This window comes from Lepus europaeus, chromosome 10, assembly GCF_033115175.1.
Source record: "Lepus europaeus isolate LE1 chromosome 10, mLepTim1.pri, whole genome shotgun sequence".
Classification (NCBI taxonomy): Eukaryota; Metazoa; Chordata; class Mammalia; order Lagomorpha; family Leporidae; genus Lepus; species Lepus europaeus.
In genome coordinates this window covers 112,464,068-112,485,800 of record NC_084836.1, presented here as the reverse complement: position 1 = coordinate 112,485,800, position 21,733 = coordinate 112,464,068, and the positions used below count along the sequence as shown (strand labels likewise).

The 21,733-nt window shown below is 58.4% G+C and overlaps 1 protein-coding gene across 1 annotated transcript in view; it reads left to right on the top strand.

Moving 5' to 3' along the window:
• The first annotated feature begins 1,216 nt into the window (after nt 1–1,216).
• Nucleotides 1,217–21,733, top strand: part of CDH22 (cadherin 22) — a 66,059-nt gene continuing 45,542 nt past the window's right edge. The window contains exons 1-2 of the mRNA XM_062202385.1: nt 1,217–1,474; nt 10,800–11,094. Coding sequence (XP_062058369.1) covers nt 1,217–1,474; nt 10,800–11,094 — 553 coding nt within the window. The remainder of the gene's footprint in view (nt 1,475–10,799; nt 11,095–21,733) is intronic.

Below are 21,733 nucleotides of genomic sequence, written 5' to 3'. Positions count from 1 at the left end.
ATTCATGGCCCCACAGGGGTTTCGGTTGTTCCTGGGGGCTGGCTCGTCTCCCTCTCCGCTGAACTGTGAACTTATCCACCCTCGTGCCTGGCATCCAGGCCAAGCCTGGCACGGAGCTGAAGCTGGGTGGAGCTGAGTTTTAGGACGGGGCTGAGTTGAGCGTGGCAGGGGGTGGGGGAGGCTCCTCACCTGCACTCACTCCGCCCGTGCCCGAAGTTCCTCCATTACAGCCGCGGGCCTGTCCCCTGTAAACACCCACATTAAGCCATTAGTCATCATCACGGCTTGAGTAGGCGTTAGTCCCTCAGATCCCTTTTGGCTGAAAGCAGGATCTGATGCGGGAGGGAGAGATGGATTGACCTGCAGCGCTGTGCTGGCCCGGAGGGAGGAGAGGGTCTCCGGACTCGGGGAAGCCGCAAGCTCAGAGGGGCCATACCCCTGCCCAGCGCCACAGGGCACTCGGGTGCTCCCTGTGCTGCCAGGGCAGAGCAGGAGTGGCCGCGGGCTCCGGGAGGCCCTGTCTGGAAGCATGAGGGGAGGGTGGTCCTGGGAGCTGAGGCAACTGTGCCCGCCCCTGCCCGTGTGCCTGGGGTTCGGGGTTGGACCCCTGGGGAGGGAGGGGCCCGTGAGAGGGGCAGGAAGGGTGGAGGAGGGTGGGAGTCGAGGGTGGGGGGTAGGGGGCAACCTGCCAGACCATGGGCTCCAAGAAGCCCCGGCACACCGTGGTCACGCACAGGGCGGCGCACGACGCCAGGCCCACAGGACGCGTCTGAGAGGTACCCACAGGGTGAAACGCGGGCCCTTCTTGCCCTCCCTCGACAGAGCGCCCCCTCCATGGTTTCTTGGTTCTCTTGCAGGCCCCAGATGGATCAGCACGGGCCCTAGTTCTGCAAGCAGGCGCGCACGACCCGCCGGCCCGCACCCGCTCTGCGCAGGGACCATGGCGCACCGGAACCGTCCGAGCCGCCGAGGGGCCGCCTGGTGATCCGGCCGCGGCACGGCGAGGGGGGCGCGGGCGAGGACCCCCGAGGTCGTCCATGCCCCGGGCGTGGCCGCGCCCCCGCCCCCTCCAGCCGGGCGCCCCCGCCCTGGGACGGTGTGCAAGGCTGCAGACTTGGCCACCATGTGACGCGGCGCCGCTCTGCCGTGCGACCGAGCGGCGGCGCCCTGGTGCCTCCCGTCCAAGCTCCTGGGCCCGGGCCCGCGCAGGGCAAGCATGAGGCCGCGGCCCGACGGCAGGAGAGTCCTGGCGGGAGCCGCTCTGTCGCCCGCGCTGCTGCTGCTGCTACTGCTGCTGCCACCGCCGCCGCCCCTGCTGGGACGCCCGTGGGCGGCGGGCACGCCCGCGCCGTCGGCGCCCGGGGCTCGGCAGGACGGCGCGCTGGGCGCCGGCCGCGTGAAGCGCGGCTGGGTGTGGAACCAGTTCTTCGTGGTGGAGGAGTACACGGGCACGGAGCCCCTGTACGTGGGCAAGGTAAAGTAGGGCTCCGGGGACACGCACGGGCGGCTGCAGCGGAAGCCCCCACCCCCACGCCCCTGCCGTCTAAATCACGGGTCCTGGGCGCCTCCTGCCTGCTGCTCCCTGGCTGGTCGGGAACCCCGACCCCACGCCCCCACGCCCCCCACGCCTGTCTCTCATCCGCTCCCCTTGGCAGCTCAGAGAGGCTGGTGAGTAAACCCAGCACATCGCATGGGGAGATGCCCACGGGATTCAGACACAAGCTCACGGGTCTGGTCGATTCTGCACACATTTCGCGGTCAACGCCTTCCCTGCCGCCTGGGCTCAGGCCCACGGCCCATCCCATGGCCCGCGGAGGTGCGGAGATCGCCTCCCCCTCCAGACTCATCGGCCGCAGCCCACTGGGAGTTTGGTGCCCTAAGAAGTCCTGCTGAAGTCGTTCCAGGGGCCCGCAGCCTACCGGCCACGCCGCGCTGGCCAGATGCCCTGGCTGGGTGCCTGCAGAGGCCCCTGTGCCTTTCCTTCATAGCACTTTATTTTATAAAAAGATTTATTTATTCATTTATTTGAAGGTCAGAGTTACACAGCGGAGAGGCAAGAGAGAGCAAGAGAGAGAGAGAGAGGTCTTACATCCGCTGGTTCACTCTCCAATTGGCCAATCCAAAGCCAGGAGCCAGGAGCTTCTTCCAGGTCTCCCACACAGGTGCAGGGACCCAAGGACTTGGGCCATCTTCCACTGCTTTCCCAGGCCACAGCAGAGACCTGGATCGGAAGTGGAGCAGCCAGGACTTGAACCGGCTTTACCTGCTACACCACAGCGCCGGCCCCCTTCGTAGCACCTTAACCATGTATGTGTATGATTGTGCCGTCAGTGTGCGTCTTCCCCATCTGCCCAGGCCTGTGCACACCGGTAACTGCTCAGTGCTTCAGGCAGAACGGATGAGAGCTGCCCACTCAATCCCTCTGAGCAAACGCCAGCCAGCCTGGCTGGAGAGGGCTGCCTGGGAGTGGACGGAGCTGAGATGGACTTCTGCACTCTGCCCCGTCCCTGGGCCGCTCGTGTGATTTCGGAGAGGCAAGACCCGGCTTCTGCTGTTCGGGGCTTCCCCAGGGTTGGTGGAGACTCACGAGAGCATCAGAAGCCCAAGTGGTGCCGAGTAGGTGTTCATTCAGTGGTGTCTCTTGGCTGGCTTCATGGAGGAGGAGACACCTGAACTGGGCTTTGACATACGAGTAGGAGTTCGTCAGGCTGCTGGGGACGTGGAAGCCTGAAGGGGGCTGGTTACTGGGAGATGTGTCAGCCGTTGAGGTGTAGGAGTGGAGGGTACTGTAGGGCATGGCAGTGGGGTTGTCCCCAGAATCAGTTCTCTGACTGTTGCTGAGATGTGTGGATGGGAGACCAGCTCCGGGGCTTCCCTTGTGCTTAAATGAGTCTACGAATTGAAGACAGCGCGGTTTTGAGTCTCAGGGATCAGGATCCTGGACGGAGAGAGAAGTCTAGATATCCGCCTTTGGGCCTGCCTTGCAGGAAACCTGGATTTTCTCTGGTCTGGAGACAGTGGGCCCCCGTCCTCAGCAGTGCTCCCCCCATGCTGGTGGCTGGAGCTGGCAGCCACCGCTGAGCACAGCGAGGACTTGGCTGGCGGAGCTCAGACAGGTTCAAGGTCTTGGTCAGAGTAGCCAGCACCCACGCGGCAGAGCCAGGGACCACTGACTCACGGCAGGGCTGTGTGGTGGCAGGGCTGGTGGCATGGGGCAGGGGGCTACGCACGGCCCGGCAGTGGCTAACAGTGAAGCAGGTAGGACCCGGGCCTTGGAGACAGGCACACCTGAGGGTGAGGCCCGCCCGGTTCTGCAACCCATTCACCATGGGCCCCGGGACCAGTCATGCTGCCCGCTTCCTCAGGCTGTCCAGGACCAAAGAAGAAAACAGTAACAGCGTGGGAAGTGTCGGCCCCCCGCTGGTTTGTTCTCTGATGTTTTTGTTATTCCTGCGTCCAGTGCTTAACTCTTACCTGGCGAGGTAGACATCATCGCTGCCTTTGTAAGTGAGGAAGCCAAGGTCAGAAGGGGCAAAGTCACAGAATGGGTGGGGCAGTGGCTCCGACAATGGGAGCCTGTGCAAGTTGGTCGGCTATTTTGTTTTTTGTTGTTGTTTTTTTTTTAAAGATTTATATGTTTATCTGAAAGGCAGAGTTACAGAAAGAGAAAGAGAGAGAGGGAGAATGAGATCTTCCATCCGCTGGTTCACTCCCCAAATGAACCCAATGGCCAGAGCTGTACCAGGTTAAAGCCAGGAGCCAGGAGCTTCTTCTAGGTCTCCCACGTGGGTGCAGGGGCCCAAGGACTTGGGCCATCTTCTACTGCTTTCCCAAGCACCATAAACAGGGAGCTGGATCAGAAGTTGAGCAGCTGGGACTCGAACCATTGCCATTATGGGATGCCGGCACTACAGGCAGCGGCTTTACCTGCTGCACCACAATGCCAGCTCCACCGAGTTGCCATTTTTAAGCCTGAAGGAAGAATTTAGCCTGATTCTTCAGACCTCTCCAAGGACTCCAGGCTGGGAAAGGCTTTGATCCAGGAAGACCCAGAGAGACAGGAAGGGCTCCGACCCGTGGGCTCTGATCAATGTCGGAGTGGGAGGCTCCCCCAGGCCCCTCAGCCCCGTTGTCTGCCCAGCAGCGGGGGCTCTGGAGAAGGCCCCCCAGCCACCCACATCCTGAAAAGATGAAAAAAAACCAGGTTGTTGACTCACTGCTTTCCCCAGTGCCCATCTTGGCCTGAGTCATCTCTGTGGCCTGAGCCCAACCCGCACCCATCTCCCTGAAGCATCGGCTGTCGGTGATTGGATGGCCCTGCTAAGTCCGTTCATTGCAAGAAGGGCCCGAGGCCCAGAGGCAAAGATCACGCCGTGCCGCACAAAACCAACCCAGGAAGCCCGGTCTCCCGGCACGGGCTCTGTGGCTCTGTGCCCGCTGCCACAGTCCGACATTCAGCGTCTGCTGGGAGCCCAGCATCATGCTGGCTCGGGGAGGAGGGTCTTTCTCGCCCCGCTGCAACCCCTCAGCATTGCCCCCACTGTCCTGGGGCCTCCACTGCCGCCTGCTCCTCGCCTGCTCCCTGAGCCCCTGCTGTCTGCCTCCCCAGGCCGCCTCTGCACAAGCCCCCTGCAGGGAGGAAGCCATTCCCACCTCTGCAAACATTTGCCAGACGCACACATTCATACAGAGGTGCTGTGCGCACTCCGGGGCTGCCTGGGCTCCAACCCCGGCCCTGCTGCTCGTGGTCATCTTCGTCTCCGTGCCTCAATTTCCCCATTTGCAAGGCTCCTGCTGGGACCCACCCTGAAGGGCTGCGGTGAGCGAGTGAGTCTGTCAGCGCAGGGTGAGAACCCAGTGCAGTGGCCGGCTCCCGGCCCCTGTGGGGCAGGTAGTGGCTTTGATGGTTTTAAATCTGGCCTGATATGGCCGTCACTTTGAGCGTACCCTCTCCAGGGGGTGGGGAGCATCCGCCTGCGGGCTGTATGAGGCCCACAAAACCCTTTGGTCTGGCCCCACCAAGACAACCTTGGAACTCAATAAACCCATAGCAGGCTAATTTTTAAGTTGACCATTTTGTATGGCCCAGGAATGATGTTATAAATATCCCAATGGCTGCCGCAGAAGCAAGCCCCAAACCAGGATACCGCAACCCCCTGCCTCAAAACCCAAAGGCCTTCAACCTGCTCTCCGGGTTCCTCACCACCCCAGGAAGAGGAGCATGGGCTCCCAGGAGCCACCGGTGCTCTCTCCAGCTGAGCCCCGCATGTGCACAAGGGCTGTGCATACACGCGCATTCCTACCACGCTCTCTCTTGCTCTTCGGGGAGAAAGGACTTCTCCACGGTTCCAGTTAATTCACTGCTTCCTGGCTCCCCCCCCCCCCACCCGCCGCCTCCCCCACTCCAGGGAGCTGCTCAGAGCATCGGTCCTTGTCGGATTCCAAAGGTAGCTTAGCAACAGCACCATCACCAGTGAACCCCGGGCGCCCAACGGTAACCTATTTTACAACCGCCTCCTCCATCACTCACCGCCAGGCTCCTGTCCACACCCACAGGAACCGCTGGGCCGCGAGGTTGTCGCTGTCGCCGAGTCACCACCCTCCCCCCAGCTCCCTCCACGGCCTTGCCCCGCTGGCATCCCCTGGCCCACCCTCTCCCCTCCCCTTCGCACAACACCCACCCTCGAAGCACCCTCCCAGCATCTCCAGAAGATCTGGGTACTTTGACTAATCCCTTTTCCGAACTGTAATTTCCCCCGAGGCTTCTGTCAGTTGGATGTGGATTTTGTAGGATTTTTAATTTTTTTTTAAAGATAGAATTATGGGGTCAGCACTTAGGACCGACTCCTGTGGGCGGTGAGATCTATTTTAGATATACGGCAGGATTAAAGTGGGGAGGAGAGCAGATTTAATTAAGTTGCTAATATTTAAAGAAAATTGATGAACTCCTGGTTTACGAGTAGCACAGGCGTGAACAGACCCCTCACGCTCTGGGAGAGGTTTTTTTATTTGATTTGCTTTCCGTTTAAATCTCGGACTCATTTTATTTGCGTAGCTGCGCTGTCCGTTTAATTGTCTTTAATAAGGAAAACGTACCTCTGCTCGCATTTGATTTTGATTTAATTAGGAGGAAGTAATTAATGGCCTCGTAAATCCCGTTTTTTAGCCCCCTGGGATGAGAAGCCGTCACTCCCGTGTTTTTCTCCTTGTTTATGATCAAGGGCTGGGGTGTGGCGGCGGCGGGGGCAGGGGGGGCAGGAAGGGGTGGAGGGGGTTGCCTCTCCTGAGTTGGCCTCACTTGATGTAGGAAAGAGCCCCAGCTGTGGTGTCAGACAGACTTAGGGACTGTCTCATGTTAGCTGTGGACCCTCTCTGGACCTCAGTTTGCCAATCTATACAATGGGGAGAAAATGACCTTGATTCACAAGGTCATGGTGAGGTATCGGTGAGGTGATGGTCCCCGTACCTGCAGCACACGAGCCCCTGTGTGCCTGGATCGGTCACAGTGACTGGGGCCTCCAGAAATCCCAGGAGACAGTTGGGGAGTTCCAAAGACGGTCATGTGTTTCATTATTAACTCAGTAGGCGCCAGGGAAAGGGAGATGAGCGGCTGTGTGTTCACCGTGTAACCTCGCACTCACGTGCCTGCAGACACACACACACACACGCACACATCCGACTCTCCCGCTCCCCCGTGTCAGGCACCCGCACGTGCAGGGGGTCCATGCCCTGGGGACTCGGGGGAGTGTGGAACACAGGGCCTGTGTGTGGGGCATAGGGACAGAGTGGGGTGACAGCTCTGCAGCCCAATGGGAGGGCATCTGAGAGGGCTGCCTGGAGGAGGAAATGAGCTGGGTCTGAAAGACAAGAGGGAATTGCGTGATGGCCCCAGGAGCTCCAGCGTACCAGGATTTGAGTCTGGGGTTCTCAGGTCAGGAGATGAGGGGACTGTGACCCCACAACCCCTCCCAGGATCAGGACAGGAAAAGGGGAGGGAACCCAGCTACACTGAGCACCTACTACGTGCCAGGAGCTCCCGTATGTTACCTTGTGAGTCTTCAGGATCGGTGAGGCAGCAAATCAACCCCACACGGAGGCCACGCAAGCACAGGGCAGCGGCAGAGCTGACGCCGACCCCGGCTCCTCCCAGCAACAAAGCTCCCACACTCTTTTCCAGATGATGCAATGGAAGCTCAGAGAGAAGAAGCCACGGAGCCCGCAACCGGGCGAAAGACTGGGGCTGAGGCCCCTGCCCCCCAAGCAAGCCGAGAGGCTGCAGAGGCACCACCCGCCCTCTGCAGCCACGCTGACCTGGGCCACACTCAGTGGCCTGCCCTGGAAAGTGGGGATACGTTCACATCCTCCCCAAGGTCAAGGTGACTTCCGCAGACAGCCTGCAAAGCTCGTCCGCTGGGGTAGGTGCTCAGTGAAGGAGCGCACCGTCCTCCACCTCCACCCACAGCTGAGACTCTGAGAGCCAGAGGCCCCCTCTCCATGCCTGCCGGAGCCAGGGCCCAGGCTGGCCGGGCAGGCAGCCCACACCCGCGGCTCCAAGCTCTTTGCTCTCTCCCAGGCCGACCAGCCCTGTGCGACTCTGCAGTCCTGGGAGAGCAGCCGCCGGGCCCAGTGTGAGCTCCGTGTCAGACTTCACAGAAGAACACGGATGACATCACCGCTGGTTCCACTCCCGCCTCCCCGCGCCTCACCCTCGCTGATAAGTGAGCCCTGGCCGAGGCCTGACTTAGAAATGTCAGGGAGACCTGATGCCAGCCCAGGAGACAGAGAGGGAAAGAAGCAGCCAGGGCACGGTGCTTGGGTCCTGCTCTCACTTAATCCTCACCACACCAGCCCCAGGGCGGGCTTGCTCTGGTTGCTGGTGTGTGTGTGTGTGTGTTGTGTGTGTGTGTAGAGTGACCAACACTGGTGAGCGGTGGAGTCAGAAGCGTGGCTTCCAACACTTCGCTGTGGGACGGAGCACATGCCTTCTTCCCTCCGTGCCTCGGCTCTCTCATCTGAGAAATGGGAATGGTGATGTTTCCTAGGGCAATGACAAAGGCTGCGACAACTGTAGCGTTGCAGCAAGCCCTCCAGGCGGCGTCTGCTCCTCCATGCTGCTCAGAAATGTTCGCCGATGTCACAAGCGCACAGCGGCTCTGCCTGGGAGGGGGTGCAGCCCCCACCCCCATGGGGAGACAGATCCACCTTGTCCCAGCTCACCTTCCCCGGGCCAAGCGTTAACAGCAAACAGGAGAGACAGGCGGGTCTCCCCATCCCCGGCGCGGCCAGTGATTCAGGGCCGACATCCTGAGATAATTTTATTGGGGGCATTAAACTGAGTTATGAGGTTTTTACAATGCAGCCACTTATGAGAAATCTATTAACAGTAACTGGACAGGAAGGAGGCTTCTCGGTGGAGCCCAGGACGGGCATTAATTGGGGCAATCTATAACAGGACGGGGACCCGGGAAGGTTCCACCAGACGCCTCCCTTCACTCCCTGCAATTTCTGCTGAGAATCAGCAGAGTCGCCAAAAAGAGAGAGATGCCCATTAATCGGCTAATGAAATATGAAAATGTTTATGGGCCATTCAATCTTCCAAATGGCACTTCTATAATCCACCTTTCAGACACAAAGTTCCCCCAGCAGAATTTACACCCCGGCTCCTCCTACGTGGCAGGGGTGAGCGTCCATCCCTTCCTGACCACAGCGTCCACACCTGCTCTCTCTCCGGCTCGGGAGTCTGGGGTCCACACAGCACCCTGGCCCCGAAGGGGCTTTAGAGACTCTCTCATTTGCTCCCCGTGGCCACAGAGGCAGGGAGCAGGGACCCACCCAAGGCCCCCGGCTTCCTGGGGGTCCACTTCCCTCTGCTCATGGCTGCTTCGGAGATGTGGGCGTCGGCAGCTATGGTCTCAGGTGTCTGTGTTTGCCAGAGCTGGTTCCTCCACCCAGAGAGCCCAGTGCAGTGAAAGCAGCCTGCTGGTGGTGCCTGGATTAAATGCCGGTTCTATACAGTTAACGCCTCTGATAATACGATATAACAACACGCTGGCCACGGCTGCCACGCATTGGGCTCTTACTGTGTCCCAGGCAGGGCTGATCCCAGCTGATGGAGCCGGGCGGGCTGTGAAGTGGTGAGAAACCTTCACACCTGCAGGGGACAGTCTGTCCTCTCCCGCACCCCACCTCGGGGCCCCTCGGAGTCAGCAGCCGGAGGGTCCATGCCTGGCCCAGCAGGGCCTCCGCTGCAAAATCGCTCTGGGCAGGGCCCCGCCGGGCTGCCTGTTAAATGTTGGGGATGTTGCTGGTACCAGGCGGCCTCCAGGGCTCTCAGCTCCGTGAGTCCCTCAGCGCCTCCTGGAGGGAGCTGCCGTCCTGACTGCCGTGAGCCAGCAGAAGCTCCTGGAGCCCCCAGAGGATGGCAGCCCCGCTCCAGCGCCGCAGCCCAGGCTGCTCAGGCAGCTCCCGCATCGCTGTGACCCTGAGAAATTGTCCCACACCTCCGATCCCAGTACAAAGGGGGGGATGGGTAAAATCAGAACAGCGAAGTCTGCTGTAATAGGGTGTTTAAAAAGAGTCCTGGGGCCGGTGCTGCGGAGAGCAGGTAAAGCTGCCACCTGCGACACCAGCCTCCCATATGGGCGCTGGTTCGAGTCCCAGCTGCTCCACTTCCGATCCAGCTCCCTGCTATGGCCTGGGAAAGCAGCTGAAGATGGCCCAAGTGCTTGGGCCCCTGCCCATGTGGGAGACCCAGAGGAAGCCCCTTGCTCCTGCTTTTGGTCTGGCCCAGCCCTAGCTATTGCATTCATTTAGGGAGTGAACCAGCAGATGGAAAGTCTCTCTGTGTCCCCCTCTCTCTGTAACTCTGCCTTTCAAATAAATAAATAAATCTTTTAAAATAGGTCAATAAATAGTCTGAACTAGACCAGTGTGCCTGGCACCCAGTAGGTGCTTAGCCTGGCACCCAGTAGGTGCTCCTGTAATCTGCCTCTCCGCCCCTGCCCCCTCCGTATGCCAAGTCCATCTTCCAAGGTGGGGCAGGTGCCCCCATGAGCCTTTGAGGGTTGGAGCCAAGGGAGAGGTGGACCTGGACCTCACAGTGAGGTCCTGCGCGAGCACCCTGGGATCTCGTTACCTGCGCGAGCTCAGAGCTCCCCCTCGCCCCGCGCCTGCTGAGGCAGAAGCTGCGCTTTAACAAGCCCCCAGGTGATTTGCATGCATGGTCAGGTTTCAGAAGCACCGGCTACAGCGATCCTACAAGGCCGAACATGATAAGGAGGATGCTTGATGTACTGAGAGATCTTGGGGGACACTGGGAGATGGGGGATGTTGAAAGGCTTTCTGAGCAGGTGGCATTTGGCCACGCCTTGCAGGGGGCGTGGACCCTCGGGGCTGAGAAATAAGGACAGGAGCCTGTGAGCAGGAGCCTGGGGGCTCTGGGTGGCCAAAGGCAGAGATGAAGCGATGGCTCTGGACTCCTTTGCAGCGGCAATAGGGAGCCACGGAAGGGTTGCAAGCAGGGGAGAGCATGCCCGGGGCTGGCTCTGAGGCTGGTAGCCTGGCACAGAGTGGAAGGCACATTACAGGGGTGGGGCTGGAACAGGGAGAGCAGCAGAGGGCTGGGGAGATGGCCCAGGCCAGAGTGAGGCGAGTGTGGCTTCCGGGCCTCAGTGCCCCCTCGCATACCTGGGGCTGTTGCCGGAGGGCTGGCTGTGGAGCGGGTCCTGGTGGGACTGCAGGCAGGAGGCCGAGAGAGCCGCCTTCGCAGCCGGCAGCCACCCTCCTCTCTGCCTCCGCAGATCCACTCGGACTCGGATGAGGGGGACGGAGCCATCAAGTACACCATCTCGGGTGAGGGTGCCGGGACCATCTTCCTGATCGACGAGCTGACGGGCGACATCCACGCCATGGAGCGGCTGGACCGTGAGCAGAAGACCTTCTACACGCTTCGCGCCCAGGCCCGGGATCGCGCCACCAACCGGCTGCTGGAGCCCGAGTCAGAGTTCATTATCAAGGTGCAGGACATCAACGACAGCGAGCCCCGTTTCCTGCACGGCCCCTACATTGGCAGCGTGGCTGAGCTCTCTCCCACAGGTGGGCCGCGGGCCTGGGGGGGTGTGCCTCTGGGGGGTGCGCGCTGGCTCCTGAGTGCCACTGCCGGGAGGGGCAGAGCCGAGCCTCGGGGGAGGGGCAGGGTCGCCCACAGGGTCTCCATGTGAGCTCAGGTGTCCACTAGGGTCAGGCATGGCCAGGTACGGGCAACAGCTGCACCCCTGGACAAAGCCGGAGCCGGGCCCCAGTCACAGCCGTGGACACGGCCCCCACCGGATATGAACCTGCACGTGGACTCACTGGGACACGGTCACACACAGCCCAGCTCAGGGACATGGCCCCTCCACAGGCCACATCCAGATGTGTCTCACAGCCAGGCACAGCCCTTCATGGAAACAGCTACACACAGACCCAAGGTGGTCCTTGGCCACAACCCCCATAGAGAAGCAGTCCCTTCTGCATGCCCAGCTACACACAGGCTCGCCCCGCACCCAGGAGCGGCCGCAGGGGACGGGCGCAGCCTCGCGGCCAGACACAGCCACATGAACCCTGCACAGGCACAGACAGGCCAAAGCCTTGACCGGGCCTTACTGCCTGGGGCCCGGCCGCGGGGTGCAGCTGCGGGCTTGCCCGCCCACTCACCTGAGCAATATCCACACAGCTTCGCTTCACGGCCCACGAGGGAGCCACAGTTCACCAGGACCCAGGCGCCTGGGGCCATGGGCTCGCGTGGAGCTGGCTGAGCCCCAGGTGCAGGGTCAGGTGCACCTGCCCAGGTGTGGCCATGCGCTCACACGCTGCTGTGCACATAAAAAAGAAAGCACAAAGACTTCAGACACAGCCACACTTGGAACCTGCTGTCCACACAGCAATCAGACCCAGGGACTGGAGGCTGGATGACTCCACCTCTCCTCCCCGCGTGGGCCCCCAGGTCTCAGCCCGTGCTGTGTCACTGACTCCCTGTGGCCACAGGCTTGGCTCTGCCTCTCTCCGGCCCTCCCTCTGGCCTCACCCGTGTCAGACGCCGAGGGTTCTTGGGTTCTTGGGGCAGGGTGCAGTGAGCCCCGGCGTCACCAGGTTGAGCCAAACCTGGCAGGTGGATATATACAAGGGTAGGCAGCCAGGAAGAGGAAGATGCAGGCTGAAGAGAATGGGGGACGCGAGGGGTGGCGGGAGAACAGGGAACAGCAAGGGCGGGAACGTGGGTGTTGGCCGGTGCACGTGTGTGCCTGAGGAACACACGCGTTCCACATGTGTGCACAGCTGTGCACGTGTGTGGCAGCCCAGGGCACTTCAAGGCCTGTGCACGCGAGGGATGTGCTGTGTGCCTGTCTGAGCGCATGCATTCATGCATTTAACAGCTATGTTTGAACACCTACTGTGTGCTGGACATTGGGGTCCCAGTGGTGAAAAGGCAAGACTCCCTACACTCCCGCAGGGCCCATTCTGGCTGAGGAAGGCAGACGGTGAGCAAGTGATCAAGTAGAATATTAGTTCTCACAGGCCCCTCTGCAGAGGAGACACTGAAGCAAAGACCTGAAGAAAGTGAGGGTGTGGGCCCCGGGAGAAGAGCATTCCAGGCAGAGGGAACCATACATGCAAAGGCCCTGGGGTTGAACTCCCCCAAAGGTAGCAAGGCGGCCAGATCATCAGCCCTGTAGACCATAACCAGGGCGTTCTTTGCCTGTGAGATGGAGTGGCTGGGAAGTGAGCCGAGGGCCTTGTTGAGAAGAATGACATGGTCTGACTTGGTTGCCACGGGGTCTCGTGCCCCCTGAAGCACAGACGGTGGGCTGGAACCAGAGGGCACCAGGGGCGGTGTTGAAACGTAGGCTTCGGGGCATTTGTGGAAAGTAGAGCCGAAAGCCCTTGCTCACCGGTCGGCTGTGTAGAAAGAAAATTCAAGGATGGCTGCTGGAATGTTAACTGAGCAGTGAAATGGGTGGGACTTCCATTTCTGAGGTCGAAGGAGTTCCTCTGGGGGAACTCGCTGGGTGGCTGAGCGGAGACCCTGAACACCCGGCCGGCGTGCAGGTCCAGCGGAGGTGGGGGCAACAGAGATACATCTGAGACAAATTTCAGAGCCGGGCAGGAACTTAGACATGAGCTGTGCAGGTGGGGGCCTTGGGGCTCTGGCAAGGTCACACTGCGGGCCCTGCCCCCGCCTGGAACTCTGTCCTAAGGGAATGTGGCCCTGAAGGACTCCAGGGGAGCTGTGGCCTGGCCGAGGCAAAGTGAGGAGGTGGCCCGGGGAAGTTGTGAACTCTTCCTCTGTGGCACAGAGGAGAGTGGCTGGGGCCGGGGACTCCTGGGGGAGGGGGCGCAGAGGGGGGAGCATCCCACTGAACGATGGGAGCGCTGAGGCTGGGGGCACCCAGAATCCCGTAGCATGTCAGGGATGGAGCCGGGCGCTGAGCACAGCTCCCAGGCTTCACAGAAGAGAAACTGAGGCCAGGGCAGGGGCTCTCCCCAGGCAGGAGGCAGAGCCAGACCCCAGCGGGAGTCCCAGCTCAGCAACTCTCAAATTCCACTCCGGAGACAGACGCCAGGGAAACCCAGGATGGGAGGGGGGAGGCAGGAATTAAATTAATGCATTTCATTTGAACAACTTTTTGAAGGGGCAGCGGCTGCGACGCTGGGTGCTGGCAGAGACTCTGGGCGGCTTTGAAAATCAGTCACAATTACTGAGCCTCCTGATCTGGCTGGGGAGGCGGGGCCGACAAGCGGCTCGGGTCCGGGCAGCTCCGAGATCAGAGGGAGCAGGGACGCAGCCCGCAACATGAAAGGCGGCAACGCTCGCAAATTAAAGCCCTCCCAGCATAAAAGAGGAGGAAGTGAGCCGGGAGCCGAGGGCGGCCGCGTGGAGCAGGCACTGGAGGAGGGGGGCTCGGCTGCCACGCTGGGCCTATCGCTGCCAAGCAAATCCCGGGATGGTTGGGAGGCCCCACCCCACCACGTGGCCTTGGGCAAGCCCCTGCCCCTGTCTGGGCCCCAAGTTCCCTTGTGAGCCTGGAGGGGGCGCGCTCTGGCTGCAGGTGCTCACTCTGTGCCCACTACCTGCTAGGTGTGGTTCCGGCCTTGGCGAATCCTAGAACAGAGAGAGACCGGGAAGAAACCATGTGTGATGAGCCTAGCTGTGGGATTGCCACTGGGGCTGCCTGGGGGGAGGTGCCCTGTTCCATACAGGGCCAGAGAAGGCCTCTCTTTTTATTTATTTATTTTAAAAAGATCTATTTATCTACCAAAAGGCAGAGTTATAGAGATGGAGATGCGGGGCGTGGGGAGGGGGGCACTTCCATCTGCTGGTTCATCCCACAAATGGCCACAATGGCTGGGGCTGGGCCAGGCTGAAACCAGGATCCCAGAACTCCATCCAGGCCTCCCGGACAGGTGGCAGACGCCAAGCACTCGGGCCGTCCTCTGCCGCCCTCCCAGGCACAGGAGCAGGGAGCTGGGTTGGAAGTGGGGCGGTGTGTACAGGGCATGCCAGCGTCACAGGTGGCGGCCTAACCCGCTGGGCCACAGCGCTGGCCTCGGGCCTCTCTGTATAAGAGGATGGACAAAGACCCGAAGGGCAGAAACCAGCGAGCTATGCCAAGCAGTGGTTCTCAAGTGGGAGGACTTGTTAAAACACAGACTGCTGCTTCTCTCCCCCCTCAACTTCTGACCCAGTAAATCTGGGCTGTTAGGATTGTTTGCGTTTCTAGCAAATTCCCAGGTGAAGCTGGTGCTGCTGGTTGGGGGACCACACGTGTGGCAAGAGGGCTGTTCCAGCCAGAGGGGACGGCAGGTGCAAAGGTCCTGAGGCATAGCGTGCTTGTCATGTTTGAGGGAGAACAGGGAGGGCCATGAGGCTGAAGACGAGTCAGTGAGGGGACAGAGGAGGTGCCAGAAGCCGGCCCTCAGAGGACTTGGTGGCCATGCAAAGGTTCGCAGTTGTACTCTGAGAGGGGGAGCAGAGGATGGATGTGAACCAACTGGTATTTTTGAAAAATGACTTGTTGGCTGTCATGTTGAAAACGGACTCTAGGAGACGAGGGTGGGAGCAGGGAGGCGAGGGTGGATGGTGGCAGGTGCCGAGGAGAGGTGGCATCTGGGTGCCCGTTGATGGTGGAGCCAGCAGGGCTGGTGAGGGCTTGCACACCGGGAGTGAGAGCCAGAGGAGACGCGGGCGATCTGAAGTCAGGGCCTGAGCAACTGCACACAGAAGGAGACTGTTCGAGCGAGTTTGCAGAGCTTGTTCCTGGCACGTTACGATCAAGATGTCTCCTGGAAACCCAAGTGGAGATGTCAAGGGGACAGATGGACTTACAAGGCCGGACCTGAGAGAGCCGGGCCTTAGAGACAGGGCATTGGAAGCCAGCAGCAGAGAGGGGCGATTTACCGCTTGGGGCTGGATGACGTCAACAGGGGACGGAGTTTTGGTGGAGAAGAGCTGACCTGGATGATCCCTGAGGCGTCACCACCTGACTGGGGGACAGCGAGGGGGCTCTCAGAGGGCCCCTGATAGAACCTCACCCGGCTCGACTCCACCTGCTTAGTGAACCAACTGCGTACGAGACTCTGTTCTCGGCACAGAGGGCACAGAGATGAGACATTGAACTCGGCGTGCACTCACTGCTTTCTTCTGGGCACGACAGGGGCCGTAAGCAGCAGGAACTGAATTAAACCCGCAGATGTTTATGAGCGCCCGTTATAAGCAGGTCCTCCAGTGCGCTTGGCTCCGAAGGGCCAAGATGAGGCCCTTCCAACTCAGCAAACGTTAGCACCTACTTTATAGATGGCCCTGCAGGACACGGGAAATAAGCAGCTACTTCTCATTCAGTGAACAAGTATTGAGCTTCCCATGTACGTGGCGCTTTGCCAGGCGTGTGGTGTTGCACGGGTGAGCAGGACGCTGGGCCTGGCCTCAAAGGGCTGCCGGGTCACTCTCCTCACTTGTGCCAGATCTGAACTATTGGTAGCGGCTGGAGGGGAGTGTCGGGGTGTCTAAGATCTCGCTGCAGCGCAGCAGAAAAAAAATGCTGCAATGGATTAGTGATGTCTGCCGCAAGCCGAGGAGGGGGAACGTGGTGGCCAAGACACCATAGAGTGGGCCTTGCCGGGCCAGGGAGGGCTGCGGCTCAACCGACCATGGAAATGGTTGGGGCGGGGCTGCAGCCACTTCCGCTGTGTTCTGTTCCTCTGTGCACAGCATCTGTGGCGAACAGGAGACGCCTGCTTGGTAGTACACCCGCGCTTCCTGGGACAGTCGCTAAATAACAGCTATCAGCCAACACTGCCTTCACAGAGCTATTTCCCTTTATCCTCACAATCCCGAGAAATAAGCAGGGCAGGTTTTACTGTCCTCATTTTGCCGATGTGGAAATAAACGCAATGAGAGAACGGTGGCTTGACCGAGCTGCCACGGGAAGCAGACCCAGAGCCTGCAACCTGAGCACGCGTTCCCAGCCATGGCCCCCTGGGCTTTCTCGGGGCGCGGGGGGGATATTCACGAGCGTTTCGTGCACAGGACCCCACAGCTGGAAAATCATGTTCCCATCCCTCATCCCAATTCTTCCTCCCAGAGACTCTCTTGAGTGCTGACACCCCCATTTTACAGCTAAAGAGACTGAGGCTCGGGAGGGGCAGGGAAATAGAATTGGGAGAGCAGAGCACGCCGTCTGACGCCAGAATCCAGTGCTTGGGAGGATGGGGGCAGAGAGGAGGCAGCGGGCTGCCCGAGGGGCTCATTTGGACAGGGCGGTGGCAGGCTGGGAACTTACCATCGTCCCGTCTGCAGCTGGAGAGCGTGTGGCTCAGCAGCCCCCAGGCCCAAGCCAGGAATCAATCGCTGGCCTCTGCAGAGACAACTTCTAAAGATGTTTTTAATTAAAGTCCGGGAAGATCTATATGTGCAATATCTCCTTGCCTAGCAACGGCACTGGCTCTCACCACCCAGGTTGGGGAGAACAGGACAGGAGCTTTCACTGGGGGGGAGAGGTGGCGGAGATGAGCAGAGGCTCCAGCCCTTGGAACCGGTCCCTTGGCCCAGGAAATCTGGGTGAGGAGGGGCACATCCACATCTTGTTGTCTTTTCTTGAACAGGAAGAACCCTGTCCAGGCCGGGCCCAGTACCCACACTGCCACTGTGTCCCCAAGGGTCTAACCAGAGTAGGAACTCTATAGATGTAGAGTGAGTGAGCAGGACTGAGTTATAAGCACACGAATGCCTACTTTCTGTAATGGGCCGAAAGATGTTGTATGGATACTTGAAATATTGCCGACCCAAATGGACGAGGTCACCAGTCAGTGGGGCAGGGCCTCTTGTTAGTGTTGAAGTAGCAGAAGAGCTTGCGGGTCCCAGTCTGGGATAGTAGGGAAGCCCTCTCCCCCAAAGGACATAGTAGGCGCACACCCAAACACTCATAGGGGGGCCGCCTGGCCTGGCAGGTGCAAGGCCCGGGTCCATGAAGAAAGAAAGTGGCAGGGGAGCATGTCCAGGCGTTCCCTGGAGCCTCTGGAGAAGTGTGTCTCCAACACCAGGGTCCCTCACCTCATCTCACTGGGCCTTTTTGCTCCTCGCCCCTCCCGTGCCCCACCCACCCCCGCTGCTTCATTTGAGTCTCTGTGTTCTGGCCCCGCCTGTCTGTGCCACCTTCTCTTCGTCACTTGTATCTGGACCTGCACCTCCCCTCTAGCCTGCGACCCCCACCCCCAGCCCCGCAGCCACTTTCTTGCGTCTCCTGTGTGTCATTCATCTACATTAGGCTGCCCCGGCTGGGCGGCCGGAAGCAAGGTCAAGGCCAGCCCAGCCAGCAAGCATTATAAGTGATGATCTAAGAGGGAGTTGGGAGGGGCGTGGGGGACAGTTTGTTTCCTGTGTAATCTGAACGTTCTCAGGGACTCGACAAGTGGTTTTTAATTTTTAATACAAAGCATTCCACACAGTGCTGGCAGCAGCAGGGGGTGGGACTCATTTTTTATAAATGTTTGAGAAGCTAAATGTGAGCGTAGGGTTTCCCCAGGCCCAGCAGGGCAGCAAAGGGAGGTAGGCGAGAAGCAGGATGATAATTGCTAGCATCTTCATCACAGCGATGCCTGGTCACCTCGGCGGAGGACTGTTCTCTTCCAGAGTGCTCCGTCTCTTTCATCTCTTCCCGGGGGACAGGAAGAGGAAAGTACTCTCTCCATTTTGCAGGAAGGGAACTGAGGCCTGAAGAGGTCGGGTGGTTCTCCTGCAGGCAGCCGAGGACGGGTCTAGAACGGGAATTTGTGTCCACTGCACTCCTTGCAGCAGCACCTGCTCCTGGACTCAGGTGGGGGCTCCTTCTGGGGACTCTGGAGCCCAAGTTTGGGGCTGCAATTGCACCTCACAGATAACAGAGTTAAAGGACAAAAAAGGAAGGGATTTTGGCCTGGGAGCCAGGGCCTACCTAGGTCCTGCTTCTGCTCCGTGGTGTCAGAGCCACTAGGTAAGCAGAGATGCAGGGGAGGCCAATGCCCTCCATCCCGACGCTCAGCACCCAGGGGTCTCCTACTCAGGGCCAGGGGTGCAGCCCCAGCTGCCTCCTGACTGCTCAAAGAAAGGAGAAAGGAAGGAGCTTGTCTCGAGCATCCATGTCCAGCCACTTAAACCATCATCTCTGATCCTCCAAGCGTCCCAGAGAGGCTGAATGAGCCCTTGTAATGCTCAAGAGAGGAAAGAGACCAGACAGGCAGAGACCTGACTGGAGCACAGGGTGAGGAAGTGGTGGGATTTGATTCCAAAGCCTACCCAGTCTCCTTGGAGGAGTGTCTCCCCTGAGGGGTGTCCAGCATCTCACACTGACTCCAGCCAGCAGGGGCTCCAATGCCTCTTCCTGGCTTCCATCCCCTGGGCATCAATCTCAGAACAGGCTTGGTGGGCCTGGGAGGGAACCCTTCTGTCCAGGCAGACCTGGGTTGGGATCTCTCCCTACGGCTGACTAATGATGTGACCTTGGAAAAGTAACCAAGCCTCTCCGTGACTTAGTTTCCTTATCAGACCATCAGGAGTTGGGCTGAGAGCATCAGTTCTTAGCCCAGGAGGCACTTTAGAATCACTCTGCAGCCTGTAAAAATAACCTTGCCTGGGCTCCACCCCAAGAGTCCTATTTAATTGGTCTCTGCATCAGTTTTATTTTAAAGCTCCCAGGAGATTCTAATGTGCAGCCAGGTTGGGAACCACTGATTTCTGCACTCTCCAAGGACTAGCCTTTCCAAATCTAACATTCCAAATGGATCCCTGGGCCCTAAGATCCTGTTTGCCAAGAACCAGACAGGCAACCCTTGTTCCCGCCTGCATTGAGACTCTTGGCAGCTTAATAGGACTGGACATCAACACCATGGACAGCATCCCTTGTCCCCACCCATCCCAGCCCTTCTTCTGGACGTCTGACCTTGAACCGGCTGCCACCTACTCATTTCTCTTCTCCTTTCTTGCAATGTCCCCTCTCTCACTCACCTACTTCTGTTCCAATCGACCCCTCCTCTTATCTGTAAGTCAGGATACATCACACTCACCTAGGTTAGAATTCTGCCTCTCCACTTCCTTCCCAAAAGAAGCTGGCCATGTACTGTCCTCGGTGCTGAACATGGAAACCTATTTGAGTTCTCACAATGATCCCGAGAGTTTAGTAGCACATTACCTCATTTCATAAGTGAGGCCATTCAGCCGGTACTTAACTTTACTCATCCATTTCTTCATCTGCAAAGTGGAAATCTTTTTAAAAAGATTTATTTATTTGAAAGGCAGAGTGACATACACACAGAGGGAGAGAGATCTTCCATCTGCTAATTCACTCCCCAAATGGCTGCAACATCCGGGTCTGGGCCAGGTTGAAGCCAGGAACCAGGTGCTCCATCCTCATTTCCCACATGGGTGGCTGGAACCCAAGCCCTTGGGCCATCTTCTGCTGCCTTCCCAGGCATTAGCAGAGAGCTGGGTCAGAAGCAGAGTAGTGAGGACTTGAACCACATTCCAATATGGGATACTGGTGTCACAAGTGGTGGAGTAACCTACTGCACCCCCATGCCAGCCCCAAAGTGGAAATCTTAGCAGTTTATTGTAAGGTTTAATGTGTAAGTTCCACAAGATAATAAAGATAAAGGGCTTATATCATAGCATCTAGCACAAAGTAGTTATTTAATAAGTGGAATTTATCATTATTATTGATGTTGAATAATTCCATAAATTAATTATGGGCTTCATCTCACAACAGTCACATATTGATTTTCAGGAGTTTTGTAAACCTGTTGATATCACATTAGTAGCCTGAAATTGGAACATAGTGGGAGCATTTGCACCTTGGGAATCAACAGACCCTACAAATCCATGCATTTCCCACGCCCACGCCAGGCCCTCCACCCCAGAGTACATGGTTGACCATTTTCTACCACCTATATCACAATGATATCTTCATCCATGTCACAGATAGTGGGATATGTGATCTGATGGAGAGACTGGAAATGTTGGTGCATTGTAAAATTAAAAAAAAAAAAAAACAACTGTTGATCTTGGGGGTATGACCACAAGGTGGTCCCACAGCAGCCACAGCCTCATCCCCTTCTATCTGCCAATGCTGGGGGCTGACTGGTAGAGGAGGTGGGAGGGGGTGTAGGGCCTGGGAGCCAGTGGTGAATCATTGACCCTCCACTGTCCCATGTCGGCATTAACTGTAATGGCCGCAATAAAGAATCCTGGATTGGGGAAATGATTCCATCATCCCCGTGGGAGTTCCTGGGATGCAGCCAGGGAGAGAGAGAGTGAGTGAGTGAGTGAGTTCAGCCATGCCCCTGGGGAGTCACTTAGCCCAGCATTGTGCTTTGCTCAAGGGGTGGGGAAACAGGAGAGGGGGAGTGACAGGGAGACCCTGTCTCCTAACAGCCACAACAGCCGCTCTTTATCCAGCATCCCCCGAGCCCAATGCTTTGTGTGTCTTCTCCCATTCCAAAACCTCTGTGAGAGAAGCAGGGCTGTGCCACTGTGCAGGCCACCATGTCTCTCAAGACTACAGCAGCAACCTGCGTTGATTGAGTTCTTAGCATGGGTTGGCGCTGTCCTCGGTGCTGAATGTGGAAATCTATTTGAATTCTCAAAATTCTCTTAGGAGACTGAAATACAAGAGTTCGTGACATGCCTAAGTTCAAAATCCTTTTGTTTAAAATACTCATCTCCTCATTTGTTTTTCCATGATCATTAAAAAAAATTGTTTGAGAAACAGAGTGAGACAGAGAGGTCTTATCTGCTGGTTCACTCCCCAGATGACCACAATGGCTCGTGGGCCAAAGATGGGAACCTGGAACTGACCCAGGTCTCCCACAGGGGTAGCAGGGGCCCAGCCATCGCAGCTGCCTACCAGAATGTGAATTAGCCGGAAGCTGGGATCAGGAATTTGAGCTGGGAGTCAAAGCCAGGCACTCCCAGCATGGAAAGTGTGTGCTCCAATCAGCATGCTAACTGCCAGAGCAAATCTACCCTAGACCAAACTTCTACGAAGTGTCAGCACCATCACTGATTGTGACAGTATGCCAGGCCACCGACCCAAGGTCACTGTGCCTTTGCTGACCCTTTGCTGTCCCCAGAAGGGCTCTGGCATCACAGAGTCCTGAATTCAAATCCTACCACTTCTTCGCTTTGTGCCTTCAGTCAAGGGTTTTCCCCTGATTGGGCTGTTTCCTC